This window comes from Leucoraja erinacea, chromosome 20 (assembly GCF_028641065.1).
Source record: "Leucoraja erinacea ecotype New England chromosome 20, Leri_hhj_1, whole genome shotgun sequence".
NCBI classification, from domain to species: Eukaryota; Metazoa; Chordata; class Chondrichthyes; order Rajiformes; family Rajidae; genus Leucoraja; species Leucoraja erinaceus.
This window is the reverse complement of record NC_073396.1, coordinates 23,292,665-23,318,848: the sequence shown is the minus strand read 5'-3', so window position 1 is coordinate 23,318,848 and position 26,184 is coordinate 23,292,665. Positions and strand designations below refer to the sequence as shown.

Sequence of the window (26,184 nt, the reverse complement as noted above, 5' to 3'; positions counted from 1 at the left end):
AGTCAAGTCAAGTCAAGTTTATTCGTCACATACACATATGAGATGTGCAGTGAAATGAAAAGTGGCAATGCTTGCGGACTTTGTGCAAAAAGACAAACAACCAAACAAACTATAAACACAATCATAAACACACACATATTCTTTTACATATTAAATATTGGAAGGAAAAACGTTCAGTAAAGTTAGTCCCTGGTGAGATAGGAGTTTACAGTCCGAATGGCCTCTGGGAAGAAACTCCTTCTCAACCTCTCCGTTCCCACAGCATGGCAACGGAGGCGTTTGCCTGACCGTAGCAGCTGGAACAGTCTGTTGCATGGGTGGAAGGGGTCTCCCATGATTTTATTGGCTCTGGAGTTACACCTCCTGATGTATAGTTCCTGCAGGGGGGCGAGTGGTCCAGCATGTAAGACATTAATGTCAGAGCTCATTTTATTCCAAATGTATTTCCAAAACTTTATTTGTAAATTTGAAGGTATAGAAAAAGCAACATTCATCTGTTGCCTTTCACAGTCAAAGGCTTATTTTTCCATTTGCTTACATCAGCACTTCATTTTTTCATTCACACAGTCAGGATCAAACCCAGGTCTCTGGTGCTGTAAGGCAGCAACTCTACTGCTGCGTCACTGACACCCTGAAAATTGCACAAATATTGAGGTTTTTTTTTAACTTATTGAACGTTTTTGTTTGTTTGCTGACATGTTGTGAAGCTCCAAAGAAGAGTTTAAGTTCAATTAGTGGTACATACAGTATATAACAATTAAATACTCATGACAGAATTCCTGTCTCTTGACTCTCGGTGATGTAAATGGAACAGAATTCAGGCACAATCTACTACATCAGCTATATTCCAGATGCTTAATGACCATCGTACACCTTAGATTCCCACCAATGAGCTAGATAACCTTGGAATGGGCTTGGTATGCAAGTGTAGATTGATATCCAAGCCTGTCATGGAGTCATACAGCAAGAAAACAGGCCCTTTGGCCCAATTTGCCCACGCCGACTAACGTCCCATCTATACTAGTCCCACTTGCCTATGTTTGACCCATATCCCTCTGTACCTATCCTATCCATATCCCTGTCTAAATGTTTTGTAAATGTTGTGATAGTACCTGCCTCAACTATGTCTCTCTGGCAGCTCCTTCCATACACCCACCACCCTTTGTGTAAAAAAGTTACCCCTCAGGTTCCTATTAAATCTTTCCCCCCCTCACCTTAACCTTATGCCGTCTGGTTCTTGATTCCCCTACTCTGGGTAAAAGACTGTGCGTTTACCATATCTATTTCACTCATGATCGTACACACCAATAAGATCACCCTTCATCCTCTTGCAGTCGATGGAATAAAGTCCTAGCCTGCTCAACCTCTTTATATAGCTCAGGCCCTCAAGTCCTCGCAACATCCTTGTAAACCTTCTCCGCACCTTTTCCAGCTTAACAACATCTTTCCTATAACTGGGTGACCAAAACTGAACGTAATACTCACCTCTGTCCTTTGGTTCTTGATTCCCCTACTCTGGGTAAAAGACTGTGCTCATTTACCCTATCTATTCCTCTCACGACAGTTGGGATTTGCTGAGATATCTCATCTTTTCAGTTTTACTAATGTTTTTTAATGCCTTTTACATTTTGTTCTTCAGGACAGAAATAATCAGCGGAAATGAAGAGGTGCCAATGGAAGCTGCCATTCACCACAAGGCCAGTGACTTTGGGCAAGTCATCCGGCCCACCCAAGGTATTGGGAGGATGGCCAACACCAGAAGAATAGGTAAATGTCCATGTTCATAAGTCCTACGAGAAAAATTGGGCTATTCAACCCATCGAGTGTCATTCAATCATGGCTGGTCTATGTCTCCCTCTCCATCCAATTCTCCTGCCTTCTCCCCATCACCTTCGATGCCCTTACTAATCAATAACCTGTTAATCTCTGCGTTAAAAATACCCCATGACTTGGTCTCCACAGCCGTCTGTGGGAATTAATTCCACAGATTCACCACCCACTGGCTGAAGAAATTCCTCCTCATCACCTTTCTAAAGATAGGTCCTTTTAAACTGAGGTTGTGCTCTCTGGTCCGAGACTCTCCCACTAGTGGAAACATCCCCTCCACATCCACTCCATCTAGAACCTTTCACTATTCGGTAAGATTAAATGAGATCCCTCCTCAACTTTCTAAACTCCAGCGCAGTCTATACTCCACTCCAACTCTAAACTAAGGCCTAGTGCTTTCAAACGCTCATCATACTGTACGTTAATGTACCGAACATGCATCCCTCGTGAAGCCGTCTGGTTTTGAGGAATTTAACACGTTGACGTTGGGTTAAGGTACCTCTGCCATTGATATCACCACTCACATCTTTAGGAAGCCAAAGCACCCGGAAGAAACTCACGCAGTCATAAGGAGAACATGCAAACTCCACACAGACAGCATCCAAGGTCAGGATCGAACCCAGGTCTCTGGCATTGCGATGCAGAGGCTCTACCAGCTGCGCCACTGTGCCTCCATTTAGGTTTATTATTGTCACTTGTACAGTGAAACAATTTGTTTTGTATGCTATCCAAACAGATCAGATATACAATACATAGATGATATAATCAGTTCAAACTCAAGTACAATAGATAGGGCAAAGGGGATGATACAGAGTGCAGATTATAGTTCTCAGAGTTTTATCTCATCAGTTATTTAGACAAGCTTAATGTCCGCAATGGGTTAGAGGTGAATCGGACAGTACAGCTTATGGAGGGACCGTTCAGAAGCCAGATAACAGAGGGGAAGAAGCTGTTCCTGAGTCTGGTGCTATGCGTGTTCAAGCTTCTGTATCTTCTGCAAGATCGGAGCAGGGAGAAGAAGAGGTTGGAAGAAGGGTACCGACCTGAAACGTCACCCATCCTTTTTTTCCCCAGAGATGCTGCTGCCTGACCCGCTGAGTTACTCTCGCACTTTGTGTCTATCTTTGCTATCTGCAGTTCTTTGTTCCTATAGAGCAGAACTATGAAGCAGAGCAGAGTCAGAACCCTTCTTCAGATTGAACAATGTTCTCAGCTGCCATGATTGCATTTGAAGCCACATCACTAGATCGATGTCCCAAGCTTCTCGATGCTTGTGCATTAATTTACCCAGTGCGGCTGTGCCCATGGCTGATTGGATTTGTTTAATGTTGCCTAATATTCTTGTATCTCAACAGCTTTCAGTGACCCTCCAGAGCGATGCCTCTTCCCCTTCTGGTGCAGTTACACAGCCCACGCCCTCTGTTTCCTCCTCTTCTCTGCCTCCATCAGCGTGTGCCTTTGGATCGGAGTTCGCTTCACTCCAAGGGTTGCTCTCATGTGGCTCATCTCAGGAATCTTCAGCATCCTCTCCTCATTCTTCCTCCTGGAACCTTTGAAGGCACGTTTTATCAACATTTAGCTCTTAAGCTTTTCGAGATCATGAAATGCAATGCGTTTGCAATTATCTTGTAAATCCTAGCCTATTTGTTACACAAATAGAACGCAAAATATCAAATCTTCACCTTCAATTATTGTATTTATGTTTTGTATTAAATACAACATCTTTCCTATAACATGGTTTCCATAACAACACAATACTCTAAATGTAACCTTACCAATGTCGATACTCTGTATATACAGCACCCATAGTCAGGATAGAACCAGCCTCACTGCTCTGTAAGGCAGCAACTGTACCACTGTGCCACCCTCTATCTCTAATCTTAGCGGTGGCACAGTGGTACAGCTGTAGAGTTGCTGCCCTTCAACACCAGAGTCCCGGGTTTGATCCTGACTACGGGTGCTGTCTCTGCGTTCTCCCTGTGACCGCATGGGTTTCCCCGGGTGCTCCGGTTTCCTCCCACACTCCAAAGAAATACAGGTTTGTAGATTAATTGGCTTTGGCAAAGATTGTAAATTGCCTTAGCATAGAAACATAGAAAATAGGTGCAGGAGTAGGCCATTCGGCCCTTCGAGCCTGCACAGGGTGATCGCTGGTCGATGAGGACTCAGTGGGCCGAAGGTCCTGTTTCTGCACTGTTTCTCTTAACTAAACTAACACACTAAATGTCCCTGTTGTATAGTGGGTCTAGCATTACGGACTGCGGGTGAATCTCCTGGCATGGTAGTCACACTTGGATTACAGATCTTCCCTCTCAGTGACAGTGCCCCCTCGATCCTCTTGCTCCGATAGGTTCTGACTGAAGCACTTTATTTCTCGCTGGTTGCCAAGCGCATCCACCCGGATGAAGATGACAACCTGGTGGAGAAACCGCGCGTGGAACAGATCTCGGAAAGGATCGGAAAGGTCCGCCCTCCTCAAGGATACAGCCTCCTGCAAGCCCGGGAAGAGGCGAGGAAGGTCCAGATTCTTCACAAGATGCTCAAGGTATCTCTCACCCCTAAATGTTGCAATCGTTCCTGCCTCAACTCCCTCCTCCGGCAGCACTTTCCAGACACCCACCACCCTCTGTGTGCAAAAGTTGCCCCTCAGTTGCCTGTTAAATCTTTCCCCCCCTCACCTTAAACCTATGTCTAGTTCTCGATTCCCCTACTCTGTGCAAGAAACTCTGTACAAGCTATCCCTCTCATGATTTTGTACATAAGATCACCCCTCATTCTTCTGCGCTCCGAGGAATGGAATCCTAGCCTACTCAGCCTCTCCCTATAGCTCAGGCCCTCTAGTTCTGGCAACATTCTCATAACTTTTCTCTGCACCTTTTCCTGCTTGACACCATCTTTCATCTAACATGGTGCCCAGAACTGACTACAATACTCTAAATGGGTTCACCAACATCTTATACAATTGTAACATGAACTCACAACTTTCAAACTCAATAGTGCTGACAGATGAAGGCCGATGTGCCAAAAGCCTTTTTGTCTCCCCTATCTACCTGCAATGTGTTGGAGAAAGCTTGCATGGAGTATCAAATAGATGGGTTGAATGGCCTCATTATTTGTAGTTCCATTCAATATCAGGGACTGCATTTGGACAGGTACATACTGTAGATAGGAAAGGTTTAAAAGGATAATGGACAAATGCGGGCAGTTGCGATTAGTATAGATGGGGCATTTTGCACTCCGTAGGCAAGGTGGGTCAAAGGTCCTGTTTCCATGCTGTATGACTCTATGATAACTAAAATCTCAGCTGGTCAAACATCGAGGGCAGCACAGTGTCACAGCAGTAGAGTTGCTGCCTTGCAGCGCCAGGGACACAGGTTCGATCCTGACTATGGGTGCTGACTGTGCAGAGCGGGTACATTCATCCTGTGAACTGTGTGGGTTTTCTCCGGGTGCTCTGGTTTTCTCCAACATTCCAAAGACGTACAGTTTTGTAGGTTTATCGTTTACGATAAAAATAGTAAATTACCCTTAGTGTGTGGGATAGTCTTATTATAGAGGGTGATCGCTGATCGGCACAGACTCAGTTGACAGAAGGCCCCGTCTCCACACTGTATCTCTGAAGTCTAAAGTCTAAATCTACCGAAACATGATGAGTTGATTAGACCACTAGTAAAAAAGAGAGTTTAGTTAAGGGCCTGTCCCTTGGGCGTCATTTGCACGTGATGCGCGCATGGTGCGTGGTGACGTAGGCAGTGACCAGGATTTTGGGATGTACAAAATCTTTGCGCGCTATCGGCGTGACACGCAAATGACGCCCAAGTGGGACAGACTCTTTAGAGTTTAGTTTATTGTCAGGTGTACTGAGATACAGTGAAAAGCTTTTGTTGCAAGCTAACCAGTCAGCGGAAAGACTATACATGATTACAGTCCAGCCTTCCATAGTGTACGGATATACGATAAAGGGAATAAGGTTTAGTGCAAGATAAAGTGATCAAAGATAGTCAGAGATTCTCAAATAATGTATATAGTAACTCAGGACTGCTCCCTAGTTGTTGGCAGAGAGCTGGCCTGAGCTACTATCTACCTCATTGGAGACCCTCGGACTTTCTTTGATCGGGCTTCACTGGATTTTACAGGACTGATACAAAGCCTCAGCACCCAGAGGGAAAATTCAATGTGAATTCTGACAAAATGCCTCACAATATTTTACTCTAAATATCTGGTGCCCTTTGCAATAGGTTATTTTAATTTCAGAGTTTCCAGCAATTGGGGGATTTTAAACAAAAATGCAATCTCTGACTCAGCGTAAGCCTCATATAATTGCGATAAAAGTGAAGTATGCTTCAATTAAGCTATCATTGAGAGAAGAATGTAATTTTCCAAAGCCACAGACCACGGTTTGCATTTTGCTCCATCTAAGATGTAGCTATTTAATTTTCCAACAGTAGCCAAAGTAAATATTTTGGGGGGGAGAATTGGCAAGAGTAGATGGTTCTGCAGTGATTCATGGTTTACGTTAGTGATTTTTTCCAATGTCAAGGCCAGCAGTTAACGCAGCAGATCCATCATTGTCAGAACAGTAGGGCTATCAAATCGCCCGGCCAAGTACACTACTGGTCTCCAAAAGTTGGGTGTAACAGTGACACCAATTAACTTTCTAAACGGATGTTTGCAACACACATCAAATGGACCTTGTGTAACATAAATTCATAAGTCATCGGAGCAGAATTAGGCCATTCGGCCCATTGAGTCTACTCTGCCATTCAATCATGGCTTATCTATTTTTCCCTCTCAACCTAATTTTTCTGCCTTCTCCCCATAACTCCCGTACCCTTACCAATCAAGTATCTGTCAATCTACGCTGAATAATACCCAATGATTTGGCCTCCACAGCTGTCTGTGACAGTGAGTATGCTCTGACTAAAGAAATTCCTCCTCATCTTTCTAAAGATACGTCCTTCTATTCTGAGGCTGGTTCTAGACTCTCCCACTAGTGGAGACATCCTCTCCGCATCCACTCTATCCAGGCCTTTCACTATTCAGTAAGTTGCAATGAGATCCCCCCCACCCCGCTCATCCTTGTAAACTCCAGTGAGTATAGGCCCAGTGCAATCAATCGCTATACTTGGCCTATGGTTCTGCTGTGATCGGTGTCACAAGTCAATCATTCTAAATGTTTGAGCTTGCCATCACGTTTAAGAATAAAGTGCAAATATATATCCCATTTAAGCTTAAAAAATGTTCGTTGCACCAATTTAGGAATGTGTACAAACCCGATGCGATTTCACTCTCACAACCGAGCGATATGCAGGTTCTCACTGAGCAGGTCTGCCTACAAAAGCTTGGAATTCTCGGGAGGAGATACCTTCTAATCCAGGCAGCATTTGGTAAAACTCTCTGAAGCTTCCAACATCCTTGCTGTAATGCATCAACCAGAACGGCACAGGGCCTGTTTTGAAGTCTTACCCCCCCGTAAATATTTTCTGCGTATCCATCTTAATCCTGCACCAGCCCATTAAGATGCCCATGCTCCATCTCCAGCCATCTACACATCCTTAGTCTAATGGCCCTGTCCCACTTTCCCGAGTTACTAACGAACTCTCCCCTTGAGTTTTCCCCTTGATTCGAATTTGGAGAATTACGGTAATAGCAGTTCGTAGGTACTCGTGGCTATTTTTTAAAACTCGTGGACATTTTTCAGCATGTTGAAAAAACGTCCCGACTTACCTGATGCCCCGAGTTCCTACGGCTGGCATTGCGAGCCGCTACAAAACATCTATGGACCCCTGCGGGCTCCTACGAGCTCACTACCTACATTACCCGACATTCCCCGAGTTCGAATCAAGGGGAAAACTCGGAGAGTTCGTGAGTAACTCGAGAAAGTGGGAAAGTGGGAAAGTTTAGACACTCCACTGATGGTAGAAGTGCCTTCAGCAGCCCAGACCTTCTTTGCCACTCTTAGCTGACTCTTAAGATCTAACTCCTTGACCTATTTTGTCCATCTGCCCTTTCGTTTTTTAGTTTAGTTTAGAGACACAAGTCCACACCGACCAACGATTAACCGTACACTAGTTCTATCCTACAGACCTGTGACCGCGGGGGTTTTCTCCAGGTGCTCCCGTTTCCACCCACACTGCAAAGACATGCAGGTTTGTAGGTTAATAGGCATCAGTAAAATTATACATTTTCCCTATTGTGTAGGATAATGTTAGTGTTTAAGAAGGAACTGCAGATGCTGGAAAATCGAAGGTACACAAAAATGCTGGAGAAACTCAGCGGGTGCAGCAGCATCTATGGAGCGAAGGAAATAGGCGACGTTTCGGGCCGAAACCCTTCTTCAGACTGATGGGGGGTGGCGGGGAGAAGAAGGGAAAAAGGAGATAATGTTAGTGTTTGGGGATTGCTGGGCAGTTGCTAAACACTTTAACTCCCTCTCCTCATACCCATATTGACCGTTCATTCCTGGGCCTCCTCCATTGTCTTTGAAATCCAATTTTGATTTCTCTAACATCAAGTAACCTTTGCTTTTCCACTCTCTCCATCCCTCCCCATTCTAGTTCTCTGACTAGTTTCATTGGCTTGATTAAATTTTACTGATTGTGTAGCTTGTTGTCACCTTCCCCTCTGCCAAAAATGATCCTTTCTACATTTTCTTTGAACTTCTGCCCCCTTTGATCTCTCATTTTCACACCTTGCCCTTCCATATCTCTATGTCTCCCTCTCCCCTAACTCAGTCTGAAGACGGGTCATGACCCGATACGTCACCCATTCCTTCTCTCCAGAGATGCTGCCTGTCCCACTGAGTTACTCCAGCATTTATTGTCTATCTTTGGTGTAAACCAGCATCTGCAGTTCCTTCCTACATATCTTGACTTCAGCTGGGGTTGGCTGTGCTCATTTTGAATGCAGCCCACTGGGTTTGGTTGCACTGATGGTGAACACAGCTCACTGGGTTTGGTTGCACTGAGATTGAACGTGGACCACTAGGTTTGGTTGCGCTGAGTTTGAACAGGGGTTCTCATTTCCCCGAAAAAACTGATTAACACAATATATAAGAAGAACCCAATTATACATGATACAATAAGAATTTGGAAACAAATAAAATTATCTTTAAAATTAAGAAATTTATCATTGTTAATGCCAATAGCGAATAACCCATTTAAACCATCTCTTATTGATAAAAACATATAACCAATGGGAAAGTCTCTGAATTAGAAGGATCGGGGATATATATGAAATGGGAAACCTACTATCATTCCAACAACTACAATTAAAATTTAAATTGAAAAATAACCAATATTTTAAATATCTTCAGATTTGCGATTTCATGAAAAAATAACTCCTGAATTATTGGAAGAAGCAATGAATATTAAAGCTGACTCACAAAAATTAATATCATATTTATATAATAGTATTTTAAATATAGACCTACCATCGACAGAGGTACTTAGAGAAGAGTGGGAACGGGAATTAATGATAAAAATTACGAAGGTTAAATGGGAAAAATACCTGATATATATTCACAAATGTTCGATTAATGTAAGACATAATCTAATTCAATTTAAAATTTTACATAGATTATATTATTCAAAAACAAGATTGAACAAATTTTATCCAAATATATCCCCCATTTGTGATAAATGTTTATCCCAAAATGCAACTATACACACTCTTTTGTCTCCTGCATAAAACTTTATAGATTTTTGAGTGATATTTTTGAAATATTTACAATATTATTTAAGATAAGAATGGAACCTAATACTGAAATGATTATATTTGGAGTAATGGAAGATGGGAATAAATTGAACACATCTCAACATTTATTTTTTAATTATGGTTGAATAATAGCAAAAAAATTAATACTTAAATTTTGGAAAAATACATCAATACCAACGCTTAAAATGTGGATTGCAAGCATGTTGGACACCGCACATCTTGAGGAAATGCGATTCCTCCTAATGGATAAATCAGACCAATTCATAAAGAGTTGGTCTCCATTTGTCGTCTTTTTGGAATCATATGGTGCAACACAATTGTAAAAAATAACTGTTTCAGGACTGGACGAGGGTTGGTCAAGATCATAAACAATGATCTCCTTACTTCTTTTCTTTATGTCTTATTCTCTTTTTCCTATTTTCTTTTCTTCAACTTCCTTCATTCATTCTTCTTTTTTCTTCTTCACACACTATATATATCTCACGTCTTTCTATCCTTTACTATCTAATTTCTTTTTCTTATTCTTATTTTTCTTTATTATAACAAAAAAAAAGCTGTACATAAAATGTATTATGAAAATATATATCAGGCACTTTGGTGCCATATGATTGTACTTACTTCTAATAAAATAAAATATTTTTTAATAAATAAATAAATAAATAAAGAACAGGGGTTCACTTGGTTTGGTTGAGTTGATGTTGAAAGGGGCTCACTGAGTTTGGTTGCGCTGATGTTGAACAGGGGTTCACTGGGTATGGTTGGCACGGAGGGTGATCACGGCTGATGGAGTTTATTAACCCTTGCCTTGCAGAACTTCATCATCTACATGCTCTTCCTGCTGGTGGTCTTGCTGATTAATTACGGAGACTCGTTCAGAGACGCCCAGAGTCGCCTTCTACACAGCTCCATTCGACAAGGTCTGGTTGGAGTGAGGAGAGGAGTGGAATTTCACAAAATCAAAAGGTAGGAGCACAAAGTTATACCTTAAAACCCAACAAACTGCATCCTCACCTGGGTATGGAGGCACAATGTTCAAGCCATGACCTGGTTTGGAATCGGATGCAGAAGGCGAGGCCGTTCGGCCCACTGAGTCCATGCTGAGTCGATCCATCAACATTCACCTACACCCATGTACACAAATGCCATTTTTTTTATTGGTTGGCTGATTGATTGTTTAGATGATTGATTACTTTATTGGTTCATTGGTTGGTTGGTTAATTGATTCATTGATTGATTCTTTGATTGGTTGGTTGATTAATTGATCAATTGATCAATCGATTGATTGGTTGGTTGATGGATTAGTTGGTTGATTTATCGATGAATTGGTTATTGATTGATTGATTTGATTGATTGATTGGTTGGTTGACTGACTTACTTACTGATCGAGTGAAAGGCATGGAAACAGGCCCTTCAACCCACTGAGTCGATCACCCGTTCACCCTAGTTCTGTGTTATCCCACTTTTGCATCCGCTCCCAACACACGAGGGGGCAAAGAACGCTGAAGATATGATTGCACAAAGGCCAGAGATGTAAAGACAGAAGGTGGGAGACAAATGGATTGAAGAGTTGCGAATTGTGAAGCTAGAGGAAGGATTATAGGTGGAGGGGAGGGGAGAAACACAGTCAGAACTCTTCTAGAGACTGATTCTCCACAGATGCTGCCTGACTCTTTGAGTTCTTCCAGGACAGGTTTTGCTCAAGATTCCAGCATCTACAGACTCTTGTGTCTCCATCACTTAGAGTTTTCTGTACTTAAATATAGTGAGTAAAATCTAAGTAGCCAAGACAATCATAGACCATTTTCTTTTCTTTCCTTGTATGAATCATTCGTACTGACTTTGGGAGGACAGTCCAGTGCTGCAAGAGGAAGTAGTTGAGGCAGGTACAATAACAACATTTAGAAAACAGTCTGACGGGGATGGGAAAGGTTTAGAGGGATATGTATAGGCTAAATGTGGGTAAATGAGACTAGCTTCAATGGGGCATCTTGGTCGGCATGGACGAGTTGGGCCGAAGGGCCTGTCTCTGTGTTGTATGACTAAGTGGTTACGTTGCCCTGTGTGGTATCAGAGAAGAGCTGTAGACACAAGAAACTGCAGATGATGGAATCTTGAGTGAAACAACTGGTGTAACTCAAGTCAGTCAGACAGCATCTTTGCAGGGAAATGGACAGTCGCCGTTTCGGATCACGACCCTCCATCTGGATTCGACCCAAAACATTTGATGGTCCATTTGCAACCACAAATGCTGCCTGACTCTTCAGACTGAAGTTTTTACTGCTCATTTTTAAGTTTGCAACCTTCACGATGTTAGAGACCATCTGATTCTCTGCTCTCTTTCAGATCAGGGGAGCTATTTAAATGGATGAGCAAGGTACTGCTTCCATATCTCTACAACAACCAAAGCAAGACTCTGTTAGGCTGTGCACGGCTGCGCCAAGTTCGTTCGAAAATAAACCAAGGTAACATGAAGATCTTGCATTCACCCAGAAACCTTCATGTAGGTGGATTGTCCCAGTGCATGCTACAACCATTAGATTACCTTCTCAAGGGCGGCACAGTGGCACCCTCCAAGACCATCTCCATTGAATCCAACCACCCCCAGGACGGAGCCAACTTTCCTGATGAGTTTGTTAGCCACAGGGATCAGCGTCAGAGCTGCTGCCTTACAGAGCAAGAGACCTGGGTTCAATCCTGACCTCGGGTACTATCTGCATGGTGTTGGTACATCGTGGGTGTTCTCCAGGCGCTCTGGTTTTCTCCTACACTCTAAAGACATGGGTTAATTGGCTTTGGTGAAATTGTAAATTGTTCCTCGTGTGTAGGATAGTGTTAATGTACGGGGTGATCGCCGGTCGGCACAGACTTAGTGGGCCGAAGGGCCTGTTTCCGCGCTGTGTCCCTGAAGTCTAAAATGCAGTTGCTGTTGTAATCGCAAATCGAAAATTTCAATCCAGAAAGGAGAGAGTCAGAAAGCAAGAAACCATTGGCGAATGAGTCTGATTGATCATTGAGAAAACGTTGGAAGGCATTATTAAGGAAATTGTGTTGAGCGCTTGTAGAAAAATGCAAGCTGGATCAATATGTCAGAGAAATGGTGTATTTGGATTTCCAGATTTCATTCAACACATAAAAGATTACTGCATAAGTCTTCTTCTTGTGGATGGCGTACACAGCCAAAAGTTGTAGGACAACTTGTTCTATTTGATCTTATTTGATTGTGCACGCCGGGTTGATTGCATTGGTCGAAGAGTCAAGAGTCAAGAGTCAAGAGTCAATTTAATTGTCATTTGGACCCCTGGAGGTCCAAACGAAATGCCGTTTCTGCAGCCACACATTACACACAAATAGACCCCAGACACAACATAATTACATTTTACATAAACATCCATCACATAGCTGTGATGGAAGGCCAAAAAAACTTATCTCTCCACTGCACTCTCCACCCCCCCCGATGTCAGAGTCAAAGTCAAAGCCCCCGGCTGGCGATGGCGATTGTCCCGCCGCCATTGAAGCCACGCCGGGTGGTGCGAGGTCGCACACCGGGTCTTGGTGTTGGAGCCCCCGGTGTGCGCTCGCAAAGTCCCGCGGCCATTCCAGCCGCGCGGGGCAGTGATGCAGGCCCCGCTCCAGGAGCTCTTCAACCCCGCAACACGGGCGGGAGAATTCGCCGTTGCAGGAGCCCCGAAAAGCGGTCTCCCTCCAGGGATCCGCGGGCTCCCGGCGCCGCCGTCCGCAGACCCGCAGCAGCAGCAGCAGCAGCAGCAGCAGCAGCAGCAGAGGCAGCAGCAGCAGCGCTCCTCCACCGCTCCAACCGCTCCGGACCCGGCCAGCCCCGCGACGGCGACGGTGAGTTGTAGCACCAGAGTCCCCGGCCTCCTCCCGTTGGAGGCCGCTCCTCGTTGCGGCCCCAACGACAACGGAAACCCGACGAGAAAAGGTTGGGTCTCCAGTGCAGGGAGAGATTTAAAAAGTTTCCCCCCCCTCCCCCACCCCCCCCACCCCCCACACACACACCCCCAACAAAAAATAACAAAAACTACATGAAAATAATAAAACGCGGACAGACTGCAGAGGCCGCTGCTGACCAGAGCCGCGCCACCCCCGGTGTGCTCCGGAAACAGGACGGGCCACGTGAAGGCTGCAATCTTCCACCCCACTGCATAAGTGATTCGACCAGTTGGCTTACCTAGAGAAAACAGTTGGAATAAGTGGATTATTTTCAGTCAATAAATTGTGACCACTGAAGTACGATACGATACGATATGATACAACTTTATTTATCCCAGGAGGGAAATTGATCTGCCAACAGTCATAAAACCCAAAATACATGAAACATGAAATTAAAGTGACTAGTGGAATGGATTGGGGATGTAAAATAAGATTTGGGGGGGGGGGGGGGGGAGGGGAGGAGTCATTATACCCCATGACAGAAGGGGGGGGGGGGGGGGGAGTTGTACAGTTTGATAGCCACAGGGAGTAAGGATCTCCTGTGGCGTTCTGTACTGCATCTTGGAACCAGTCTGTTGCTGAAGGTACTCCTCAGGTTGGAGGGCGTAAGCTCTATTGTCCAAGATGCTCTGCAGTTTAAGGAGCATCCTCCCCTCCATGACCACCTCCCGTGAATCCAACTCCGCCCCCCGGGATGGAGCCAGCCTTCCTGATGAGTTTGTTAGCCACAGGGGTCAGTGTTGTAACTTCAACTATTTACAGACAATAGCTTTGATAAAAGGACTTCACACTTTACAGATACAGCATTGAAATAGGCCCTTCATCCCACTGACACCATGCCGTCCAGCGATCACTCGTACACTAGCACTATCCTTCACACTAGAGACTATTTTACAATGTACAGAAGCCAATTAACCTACAAACCTGTAAGTATTTGGAATGTGGGAAGAAACCGAAGAAACCTTTCAGAATGGCAGGCAATGACTAATGGGGACCACAAGGCTCGGTGCTGGGACTGCAACTATTTTCAATATACATTCATAATTTAGATGAAGGAATTAAAATAACATTAGCAAATTTTCCGATAACACAAAGCTGGGTGGAAGTGTGAACTGTGATGAGGATGCTATGAGGATGCAGGGTGATTTGGACAGGTTGGGTGAGTGGGCAGATGGATGGCAGATGCAGTATAATGTGGATAAATGTGTGGTTATCCACTTTGATGGCAAGAATGGGAAGGCAGATTATTATCTGAATGGTCTCACGTTAGGAAAAGTGAAGTACAACGAGACCTGGGTGTCCTTGTACATCAGTCACTGAAAGTAAGCATGCATGCATGTACAACAGGCAGAGAAGAAAGCTAGTGGCATGTTGGCCTTCATAACAGGAGGAGTTGAGTATAGGAGCAAAGAGGTCCTTCTGCAGTTGTACAGGGACCCTGGTGAGACCGCACCTGGAGTATTGAGTGCAATTTTGGTCTCCTAATTTGAGGAAGGACATTCTTGCTTATTGAGGGAGTGCAGCTTAGGTTCATGAAGTTAATTCCCGGAATGGTGGGACTGTCATATGATGAAAGAATGGAGCGACTGGGCTTGTATTCACTGGAATTTAGAAGGATGAGAGGAGATTATAGAAATTATTAAGGGATTGGATGTGCTAGATGTAGTAAACATGTTCCTGATGTTGGGTGAGTCCAGAGCCTGGGGCCACAGTTTAAGAATAAGGGGAGGCCATTTAGAACTGAGATGAGGAAAAACTTTTTCACCCAGAGAGTTGTGAATGTGTGAAATTCTCTGCCTCAGAAGGCAGTGGAGGTCGATTCACTGGATGCATTCAAAAGAGAGTTAGATAGAGCTCTTAGAGCTAGCGGAATCAAGGAATATGGGGAGAAGGCGGGTACGGGATACTGAGTTGGATGATCAGCCATGATCACATTGAATAGCGGTGCTGGCTCGAAGGGCCGAATGGCCTACTCCTGCACCTATTGTCTATGTATCTATGTCTATGTATAAAACCCACTCAGTCACAGGGAGAACATACAAACTCCGTACTGACAACACACATGGTCCGAATCGAACCCAGGTCTCTGGCGTTGTAACCACTGCGCCGCCCCTTGTAACAAAAGGTACTGATGATTCAGAAACAGCTAGGAAAGCAAAAGCTGTGGGACTGATGAAAAATGTCTTTAAAGGGAGATGGACAGGGTCAATGGGGACTGAACAAATATTTGGTTGATGCCATGTGGTAAAATGTTATCCATTTCAGTATGAAGGGTGAACAAACTGAGTCGTGTGTAACTGATGCTGTTGAACAGAGAGACCTTGGGCTTCTCACGACTAACAACATTTCCTTTTCTACTTCCTGCCCCCAATTTCCCATCAGGTCAATGTCTTCAGCAAGCTCCAGTGAATGGGCAATGTCTGCACTCCCCTCTGCTACAGGACACCAGCGATTATGAGATTGGTTGGAAGGACCCAGTTACCAATCGGAGCAATAAGTGGTCGTACTCAACGCCTGATCTGCCAGAGTAAGAATATATTCAGTTTAGTTTATTATTGTCACATGTACCGAGACACAATTAAAAAGCCTAGCATCTAGTCAGAAAAAAAATTATACAATCTTTGAATACAATCAAGCTGCCCACAGTGCACAGATAACGGATAATGGGCACAACATTTAGTGCAAAGATATACCAGTGAAGTTCGATAACATTTGATTAGAGGTGTAGAAAATTATGAGAGGAATAGATCGGGTAAATGCACAGAATTTCTTGCCCCAGGGTAGGGGAATCGAGAACTAGAGGTCATAGGTTTAAGGTGAGGGGGAAAGATTTAATAAGAACCTGAGGGGCAACATTTTTTACGCAAAGGGTGGTGGGGAAATGGAATGAGCTGTCGGAGGAGATAGTTGGGGCAAGTATTATTGAAACTTTTAAGAAACATTTTGACATGTACATGGATAGGATATGTTTGAAGGGTTATGGACTGAACTCAGGCAAGTGGGATTAACGTAGATGGGACATGTTGGTCGTGGTGGGCATCTCTAAACTCTATAATTATTTAGGTGTGATGTAAACAAATCTTCAATAAGATTTATAACAAAGAGAGAGGAAGGAGAGGGAAGAGATCTAATTTTCTTCTGTAAAAGCAAGGGACTGAAGAAGGGTCCCAACCCGAAACGTGTAGGAACAAACTTGTTTATACAGAAGATAGACACAAAATGCTGGAGTAACTCAGAGGGTCAGGCAGCATCTCTAGAGAAAAGGGATAGGTGACATTTCGGGTCTGAAGAAGGATTGCAACCGAAACGTCACCTATTTCTTTTCACCCTGCATATGCTGCCTGACTCCCTGAGTTGCTCCAGCATTTTTGTATCTTTCTTCCCAACCCGAAATGTCGCCTGTCCATATTCTCCAGAGATGCTGCCTGACCTGCCGAGTTTACTCCTGCACTTTGCGTCCTTTTTATACTCATTTTCATCATTGGGTTCAAGGTCTCAATAAAATATACATTCCCGTCGAACAAAGTGAAGTGAGTATCATTGCATCTGATTCTTTGTTGCCCCCAGGGTGTGGTATTGGGGCCAGACCACAGCGTGGGACAGTGGAGGATATGTGCAACATCTCGGCAGGACAAAGGAGCAGAGTAATCGCACACTTTGGCACTTACGGGAGAGCAACTGGCTGGACAGAAAGTGAGTGGCATTTTACTGAAAATCGCAACTTATTCACTCAGAGGGTGGTGGGTATATAGAACGGGCTGCCAGAAGAGGTAGTTGAGGCGGATACCATAACAGGATTTAAAAGACACAAGGACAAGTACATAGATTGGAAAGGTCTTGTTTAATTTAGTTTAGTTTAGATTTTGGCATGTGTACCAAGGTAAGTGAAAATCTTTGCTAACCAGTCAGCGGGAAGACTATACATGATTACAATTGGGCCATTTACAGTGTACGAAGGGAATAATGTTTAGTTCAAGATAAAGTCCAGTAAAGTATGATTAAAGATGGTCTGAGGGTCTCCAATGAGGTAGGTGGTAGCTCAGGATTGCTCTCTGGTTCCAGTTTAGAGGGATTATGGGACCTGCATAGTCGGGGCATCTTGGTCGGTTTGGTGGTATGTGCTTTCAAGCTTCTGTGTCTTCTATCCGATGGGAACAGGGAGAAGAAGGAATGACTGGGGTGTGGAAAGTCTTTGATTATGCTGGCTTCTTTTCCGAGGCAGCGTGAAGTGTAGATGGAGTCAATAATGGGGAGTCTGATCTGTGTGATGGACTGGGCTACATCCACAACTCTTTGCAAGCCATTGATTTGGTCATCAATGCCCTGAGGTTGAAGTAACTTGAAACTTGGGGGGAAGAAGGTGTTCTTGAGTCTGGTGGTGTGCGCCTTCAAATTTTAGAAGAACAATAATTGGAGGATTGTAAAACTGAAGGACGTATGGAGGAGTAGGGATGATAGTAATAATTGAATTCAATGATACTTTATTGTCACATGTACCTAGACAGTGAGATTTGTTTGGTTTCCATGCAATCTGGTAAAATCATACAATAGATAAGCACAATCATTGATAAGTACAAAAAGTGTAACGATTGTAGTTTAGTTTAGAGATACAGCACGGAAACAGGGCCTTCGGCCCACCAGGTCTGCGCCGACCAGCGATCCCCACACATTAACACTATCCTACCCACACTAGGGAGCAATTTACACTTACACCAAGCCAATTAACCTACATACCTGTACGTCTTTTGAGTGTGGGAGGAAACCAAAGATCTCGGAGAAAACCCACACGGTAGCGGGGAGACCGTACAAACTCCGTCGAGAGTGTCCTTAGTCGGGATCATACGCCGGCGCTGCGTGCTGTAGGGCAGCAACTCTACCGCTGTGCCACCATGCTGTAGTGTAAGAATAGTAAACTTCACCGAAGCAGTACACAAAGAACCGCCACGGTTCTGGCGCCATCTTGTGCCCTTCAAGTTTCAAAGTTCTTAATAGTACAGAGTGTTATCTTGGCCTTAAAGGCCAGTTGTCCTGGCAATGGCACTGTGTCGGTGTTGCCGGGGTTGGCTTGGCCTGGTGATGCTGATGGTGTCCTCCACCGCTGCTCTGCCTCTCCGTGCTCCCGTTGCCTCTCGCAGTCGACCTCCGAACCCGCCAGAGCGCCCCCGAGAGCACAGGAGGTGAGCCCGCAGCCTGCTCATCGATCCTCCCCTCCATCCACCGATCTTGAAATCGGCCCTTTGTCCAGCGTCCGTCGCCGACTCCCTCCATCCCTCCTCACCGGTTCCCGGTCTTCGGGGTCGAGCAGGAGACGAGCCTCGGACGAGGCATCAACTCCAGGCAGATTCATGGTTCTGCAGCGGGCGAGGCAGGCCTGCTGTCAGTGTATGGCCACGGCCATGGATGTGTCATAGAGTCATACAGCATGGAATCAGGCCCTACGGCCCAACTTGCCCAACCCAATCAAGATGTCCAACCTACTTTGGTCCCACCTGCCTGTGTTTGGCCCATATCCATTTAAACCTGTCTAAATGTTGTGATCGTACTTGCCCCAACTACCTCCTCTGACAGCTCATTCCATACACCCACCACCCTTTGTGTGAAAAAGTGACCTCTCAGATCCCTATTAAATCTTTCCCTCTTGTTATTGGTTCACCTACTCTGGGCAAGAGACTATGTGCATCTACCCTGCTTTCAAGAGAGAGCTAGATAGCTCTTAAAAATAGCGGAGTCAGGGGATATGGGGAGAAGGCAGGAACGGGGTACTGATTGGGGACGATCAACCATGATCACATTGAATGGCGGTGCTTGGTTCAAGGGCCGAATGGCCTACTCCTGCACCTATTGTCTATTGTCTACCCAATCTATTTTTTAAACATTGCAATCGTACCTGCCTCCAAATACCTCCTCCAGCAGCCACCATTCTTTGTGTGAAAAGTTATCCCTCAGGTTCTGTTCTTTTTGAAGGAGGAAAGATTTAATAGGAACCTGTACACAATCATGGGGGGATCAGATAGGATGAATGTACAAATGTACTTGGGATAGGGGAATCAAGAAGCAGAGGACATAGGTTTAAGGTGAGAGGGGAAAGATTTAATAGGAATCTGAGGAACAACTGAGTAATCACTACTCGAGAAGTTTCTAGTTTTAGGAGTTCACTCAGTTTTCCGAGTGCAGTCATGGTGAAAATTGGAAGTTTGAGCATTGTAACTGGATTAGTATCTTGCCAGCTGAAGCACGTCAAAAGCAATGTTTTCTTAAGTACGTAGGTTCTAGGAGCAGAATCCTCTGCCATTCAATCATGGCTGATCTATCTTTTCCTCTCAACACTATTCTCCTGTCTTCGACCCATAACCCCTGACGCCCATGCTTATTCATTAGTCAAAATTACCTAATCAATCAAAATTATTAAAAAATTAAATGCTGAGCTGCTCAAGAGGTTTAGAGAATCTTCTTGTATACAAAAAAGAACTGTAGATGCTAGAATCGTGCATAGAACCCATTGTGCTGGAGGAACTCAGCTGGTCAGGCAGCATTTGGGGTGGGAATGAACGGACAGCATTTCGGGTCGGGACCCTTCCTCAGAGTCATCTGTTGATTGTGAAGAAGAATCCTGACCTGAAACGTTACCTGTCCATGTCCTCCATGTTTTGTATGTAATTTAAAGATCTGGCTTGTCCTTTTGTGTTGCTAGGACCAGGGTTGTCTTTGTTGAGTTTACCCAGTATTGCCCCAATGTGGATTTGTACAGCGTCGTCACCGTACTCATCGAATTCCCCCTGTTGGGGGGTGTGTTCACCACCATTGACATCAAACCATTCTCGCTGCTGCGCCTGAGTGCTGGAATGGATTTTCCGCTTGTCATGATGGTAAGTTTTTACCGCACATAGGATCAACTGACATTAACTCATAAGGTCATAAGGAATAGGAGTAGAATTAGGCCATTCGGCCCAGCAAGCCTTTTCCGCCATTCAATCATGGCTGATCTATCTCTCCCTCCTAACCCCATTCTCCTGCCTTCTTCCCATTACTTCTGACATGTTCTAATCAAGAACCTATCTATTTCTGCTTTAAAAATAGGCCTCTACAGCCTTCTGGGGCAAAGAAATCCACAGATTCACCACCCTCTGACTAAAGAAATTTCCCTCATCTCCTTCCTAAATGAACGTCCTTTAATTCTGAGGCTATGACCTCTAGTCCTAGACTCTCCCACTAGTGGAAACATCCTCTACACATCCACTCTACCCTCTATCCAGCCATCTCCAGGAGTATGGTATGCTTTCATTCATCTGTTCACTTTAGACATAGAGCACGGAATCAGGCCCTTTGGCCCTCCGAGTCTGCGGCAACTAACAATCACTCTGTACATTAACCTACACACACTAGGGATCTATTTTACAGCTTTCCAAAGCCGATCAACCTATAAACCTGTACGTCTTTGGATTGTGGGAGGAAACCGGAGAACCCGGAGAAAACCCATGTGGTCACGGGGAGGAACTCTGTACAGATAGCGCCCGTGGTCAGGATTGAACTTGGGTCTCTGACCCTGTAAAGCAGCAACTCTATCGCTGTGCAATTGTGTCGCCCTCGGGGCATTGATTGCAAAAGTAATGTTTCAGCCTTATATGACTTTAATTAGAATCTGATAAGGAGTATTGCGTGCAGTTTTGGTCAGCCCATCATAATAAATGATATGGAGGCTTTTGGAGAGGCTGCAGAAGAGGTTTACCAGAATATAGTAATTAGTAACCAGAATACAGTCATTAGTAATCCCTTACTCGGTTATAGTGGACAATCGGCAATAACGTATGTCATTCACCCCATCCCCATTTGCCCCATTATAACGAGGGTGTACTGTACTGCACATTCCCCCACAGCTAACACTTTAACGAGCTAACAGAATGACATTGATACCAAGACAGAGTGATCCATAGTCCATCTGAACCTATTGACGTCTTGAGTTGCATCCAACATTGTGCAAAATATGGCGCGATATGTCATTTAATTTGAAAGATGAGAAATGGTCAATGATTAGCCTGATGGGATGTAGCCTTGACATTCAACTCAAGTCGACATTATTGTCATATACACAAATACAAAGTCAGGGACAGGTACAATGGAAATCTTGCTAGTAGCAAGATCACAGGCACATACATGCAGACACCACACACACACAAATGTAAATTATGCAAAAAAGGCGCTAAATTATGGAAGATCGTAAAATGAAAGAGGACTGTGCATAAAAGCAAGACATTAGTGTGGCACAGTGGCAAAGGTGGTAGACAGCGCTGGAGATCCAGGTTCGATTCTAACCTCGGGTGCTGTCTGTGTGGAGTTTGCCTCGGACCACGTGGGTTTCCTCCAGGTGCTCCATTTCCCCCCCAACCACATTCCAAAGATGTGCTGGTTTCTAGGTTAATTGACCTCTGTAAATGGCCCCGAGTGTGTAGGGAGTGGATACAAAAGTGGAATAACATAGAACAAGTGTGAGAAAGGGTGATTGATGGTCAGCATTGACTCAGTGGGCTGAAGGGCCTGTTTCATTGCTGTATCTTTCAATTCAATTTAATAACGTGAAGCACAATTAGAAAAAAAGAATGCTGAGCTGCTCAGGAGGATTAGAGAATCCTCTTGTATACACAAGGAACTGTAAATGCTAGAATCTTGCAATGTGGAAGAACTCCGTTGGTCAGGCAGCATCTGGGGAGGGAATGAACAGACAACGTTTTGGGTCGGGACTCTTCTTCAGAGTCGTCTATTGACTGTGAAGATGAATTCCTGACCCGAAACGTTACCTGTCCATGTCCTCCAGAGATACTGCCTGACCCGTTGAGTGACTCCAGCATTTAGTGTTCTGCGTGAGAATCTTTTTCATTGTCCGAAGATAAGATTCACCAATTGCTTCCTTCCAGGTCTTCCTCATGCTGTTCGTCATCTACTTCACAATTAGTGAATTACTCCTGATCTGTCAAGAAGGCAAGACCTACTTGTTTCTGTTCTGGAACTACCTGCAGTGGTCGGTCATTATTCTCAGTATCTGCTGTGTGGCTGTGCACCTGAAACGTGCTAAACTCGGCGACAGACAGTGGGCACGTTACCTGACCCACCAAGACTGCTTCACCAACTTTTACCAGTTGGCGTCCCTGAGTCAAGTGTTCAACAAGCTGGCTGCCGTCCTTCTTTTCCTACTAATGGTTAAGGTATGATCTATGGAATGCCACCCTTACAATGATTTGAGTATAGGAGCAGGGAGGTTCTACTGCAGTTGTACAGGGTCTTGGTGAGACCACACCTGGAGTATTGCGTACAGTTTTGGTCTCCTAATCTGAGGAAAGGCATTCTTGCCTTAGAGGGAGTACAGAGAAGGTTCACCAGACTGATTCCTGGGATGTCAGGACTTTCATATGAAGAAAGACTGGATAGACTCGGCTTGCACTCGCTAGAATTTAGAAGATTGAGGGGGGATCTTATAGAAACTTACAAAATTCTTAAGGGGTTGGACAGGCTAGATGCAGGAAGATTGTTCCTGATGTTGGGGAAGTCCGGAACAAGGGATCACACTTTAAGGATAAAGGGGAAATCTTTTAGGACCGAGATGAGAAAAACATTTTTCACACAGAGAGTGGTGAATCTCTGGAATTCTCTGCCACAGAAGGCAGTTGAGGCCAGTTCATTGGCTATATTTAAGAGGGAGTTAGATGTGGCCCTTGTGGCTAAAGGGATCAGGGGATATGGAGAGAAGGCAGGTACAGGATACGGAGTTGGATGATCATCATATTGAATGGCGGTGCAGGGCCGAATGGCCTACTCCTGCACCTATTTTCTATGTTTCTATGATCCATCCATGTACTTTACTGAAAGGTCGGTAATACAATCTCCGTGGTGCATTTCATTGCTACAGATGGTATGGAGGCCAATTCATTGGGTATTTTTAAAGCAGAAATTGACGAGGTTCTTGATTAGTATGGGGGTCAAATGTTATGGAGAGAAGGCAAGAGAATGGGGTTGAGAGGGGAAGAGAGATCAGCCATGATTAAATGGCGGAGTGGACTCGATGGGCCGAATGGCCTAATTGTGCTCCTATGTCTTATCCTCAACGGGCCAGGCATGGATAGGTGACATTTTGGTTTGGGATTCCTCTTCAGACTTCTTCAGTCTTATTGAGGCACATGCTTCGAAATGGAGGGACGGAATGGTTCCTGTTCAGATCTAGAAACAATGGGCTGATGTTTGAACAGATAAAACCTGATCATAATTCCCCTTTTCATTCCTTGTTTGTGACTCAGGCTGCTCGACAACTGAGATTTGTCAGAAGGTGGTCCATCTTTGGAAAGACCCTGCATAATTCCGGAAAGGAGCTGTTTGCAGTTGTTGTGGCATCAGCTGGGCTTCTGCTTGCCTATACACAGCTTGGTTATCTGGTAGGTATTACACTGTGTGGGAAGATGCCGGTTTACACCGCATGTAGACACAAAATGCTGGAGTAACACAGCGGGTCAGACAGCATCTCTGGAGAAAAGGAATAGGTGACGTTTCGGGTCATAGAGTCATACAGCATGGAAACAGGCCCTTCAGTCCAACTTGCCCACACCGACCAACATGTCCCATCTACACTAGTCCCACCTGCCTGCATTTGGCCCATATCCCTCTAAACCTGTCCTATCCATGTACCTGTCTAAATGTTTCTTAAATGTTGCAATAGTCCCTGCCTCAACTACCTCCTCTGGCAGCTCATTTCATACACCCACCACCCTTTGTGTGAAAAAGTCACCCCTCAGATTAAATCCCTATCCACCTCGCATTGATTCTCCTGCCACTCCCCATCAATCTTACTGGTCCCCCCCAATTCATCTTGTAACCCCACCTTTCATCCATCCTGCACTGCTCCCCCCCCTTCATCCACCCCACCATTTCCACCCCCCCCCCCCCCCTGCACTGTCTTCTCTCCCCCCAATTTTACCTACTCCAACCACCAGCACTAATTCCCCTGCCTCAATCCATCCCCACACCGATTGCTTTTCTCAAGCCCCCCCCCCCCCCACCACCATCTATCTATCCTGCACTGATTCACACACACACCCCCCCCCCCTCCCGACCCCAATGTCTTCAGAGCTAACATCGACTATGATTGATAACGGAATGCAATCAAATATGTTTTAATTCCCAATGTTATTATTTGTTTTAATCCATAAAGATGGATGAATTAAATTGTGAACACATGAAATATTAAAACCGCAGTGTTCGATTGTCACTGCTACCGTTGACACGTTATTACAGAACTCATTTTAATGGTGAATCAATGCTCTTAATATGGAGTATCAGTACTGTAGTTATTTACTGAGCATCATTCACAACTATATGTTGGATTTATCGACCCATAACGACCCATACTATGGCCATGTCATGATAATTTTCGGTCCTTCACAGAAAACATGCTTGCATCAATCTGTAGTGTGCATGGTTAAGCATATATGTTATCAAGGTCCAGGATTTATTGACACAGGTTAATCATATGCTGAATAATCCAACCACATTTTTGTTTGGAAGTGGAAAGAAATAACAAAAATTGCATTAATTGCAATGTGTAAAAAGTGTTGAGATACTGTATTATAATTTTGCTGCATGTCATTGTGGTATATATCATGTCTTGATTGGTGAATTTGTTAGTTTGTGACTTTATTTGAAGCAGAAATAATATGTGAATGCTTAATTGAGCATAATTCCGACTGGTAACTACGCACTTCATCCGAGCACGCGTCATGCAAGCCATCTTAAATGACCACCTAAACTGTCATTTGGCAACCTAAAAAGCTGCTAAGGTTGCCCAGCTGGCAACAGGGAAAAAAAGTTAAGCGAGAGCCCTGATACATATATATATATATTTGTGTGTGTATGTAGTGTATGTATACATATATACACACATACAATCAACGTGGGTTCCCCTCTCCCACCGTAGATGAGGCCCTCACTCATGTCTCCTCGGTACCCCGCAGCTCCACCCTCGCTCCCACTCCCGGTGACAGATGTCTTTAATTTCAGGTACCCCCAGCATTCCCTCTCTCTCTATCCCTCCCTCACCCAGGTTGCACTAGCTTCTCGTTTTCACCCTACAAACAGCTTACAATGGCCTATTTCCTTTATCATCGTAACTTTTTTGCAGATCTTTCATTCATTGTTCTTTATCTCTCTACATCATCGTCTATATCTCTTGTTTCCCTTGTCCCTAACCAGTCTGAAGAAGGGTCTTGAAGTTTGGAGCTCATTTGGAATTTGTAGTGGTGCAAGTCTGATGTTTGATAATAGCCTGTTAAATAGCCTGGAGAGCAACATGTAATTGTGTCATTTTATATTTCAGTTTTTTTCCGCCAACCTCGATCATTTCAAGACCTTTGGAGGCAGCATGCTCTCCCTGCTCGCTGTGATTCAACGAGGGATGAACCTGGGGCAGTGCTTCTTCGAGTACCCAAGCCTATGCTCCCTCTACTACATCAGTTACATTGTCATCGAGATCTGGATTGTAGTGCGGCTGTTTGCGGCTGTGCTACTGCAGAACTACCGGGAGATTAAGCTGGAGATGCACAGGCCAGCAGTGGAGCCACAGGAGTATGAGTTAGCAGAGCTATTCATCAGAAGACTCAAGATGTGGATCGGTGTCAGCAAGATGAAAGAAGTAGGTGCACATTTGCACAGTTG

General features: G+C 44.5%; 1 protein-coding gene across 1 annotated transcript in view; it reads left to right on the top strand.

The window, feature by feature from the left end:
* Positions 1-26,184, top strand: part of pkd1a (polycystic kidney disease 1a) — a gene marked incomplete at its 5' end in the record, with an annotated part of 103,056 nt that overhangs the window by 69,272 nt on the left and 7,600 nt on the right. Inside the window, 11 exons of the mRNA XM_055651913.1 lie at positions 1,640-1,767; positions 3,183-3,385; positions 4,178-4,372; positions 10,355-10,506; positions 11,887-12,005; positions 15,877-16,021; positions 17,062-17,187; positions 20,186-20,360; positions 22,404-22,691; positions 23,778-23,912; positions 25,847-26,161. Of these exons, the coding sequence (XP_055507888.1) occupies positions 1,640-1,767; positions 3,183-3,385; positions 4,178-4,372; positions 10,355-10,506; positions 11,887-12,005; positions 15,877-16,021; positions 17,062-17,187; positions 20,186-20,360; positions 22,404-22,691; positions 23,778-23,912; positions 25,847-26,161 (1,981 nt within the window). The remainder of the gene's footprint in view (positions 1-1,639; positions 1,768-3,182; positions 3,386-4,177; positions 4,373-10,354; positions 10,507-11,886; positions 12,006-15,876; positions 16,022-17,061; positions 17,188-20,185; positions 20,361-22,403; positions 22,692-23,777; positions 23,913-25,846; positions 26,162-26,184) is intronic.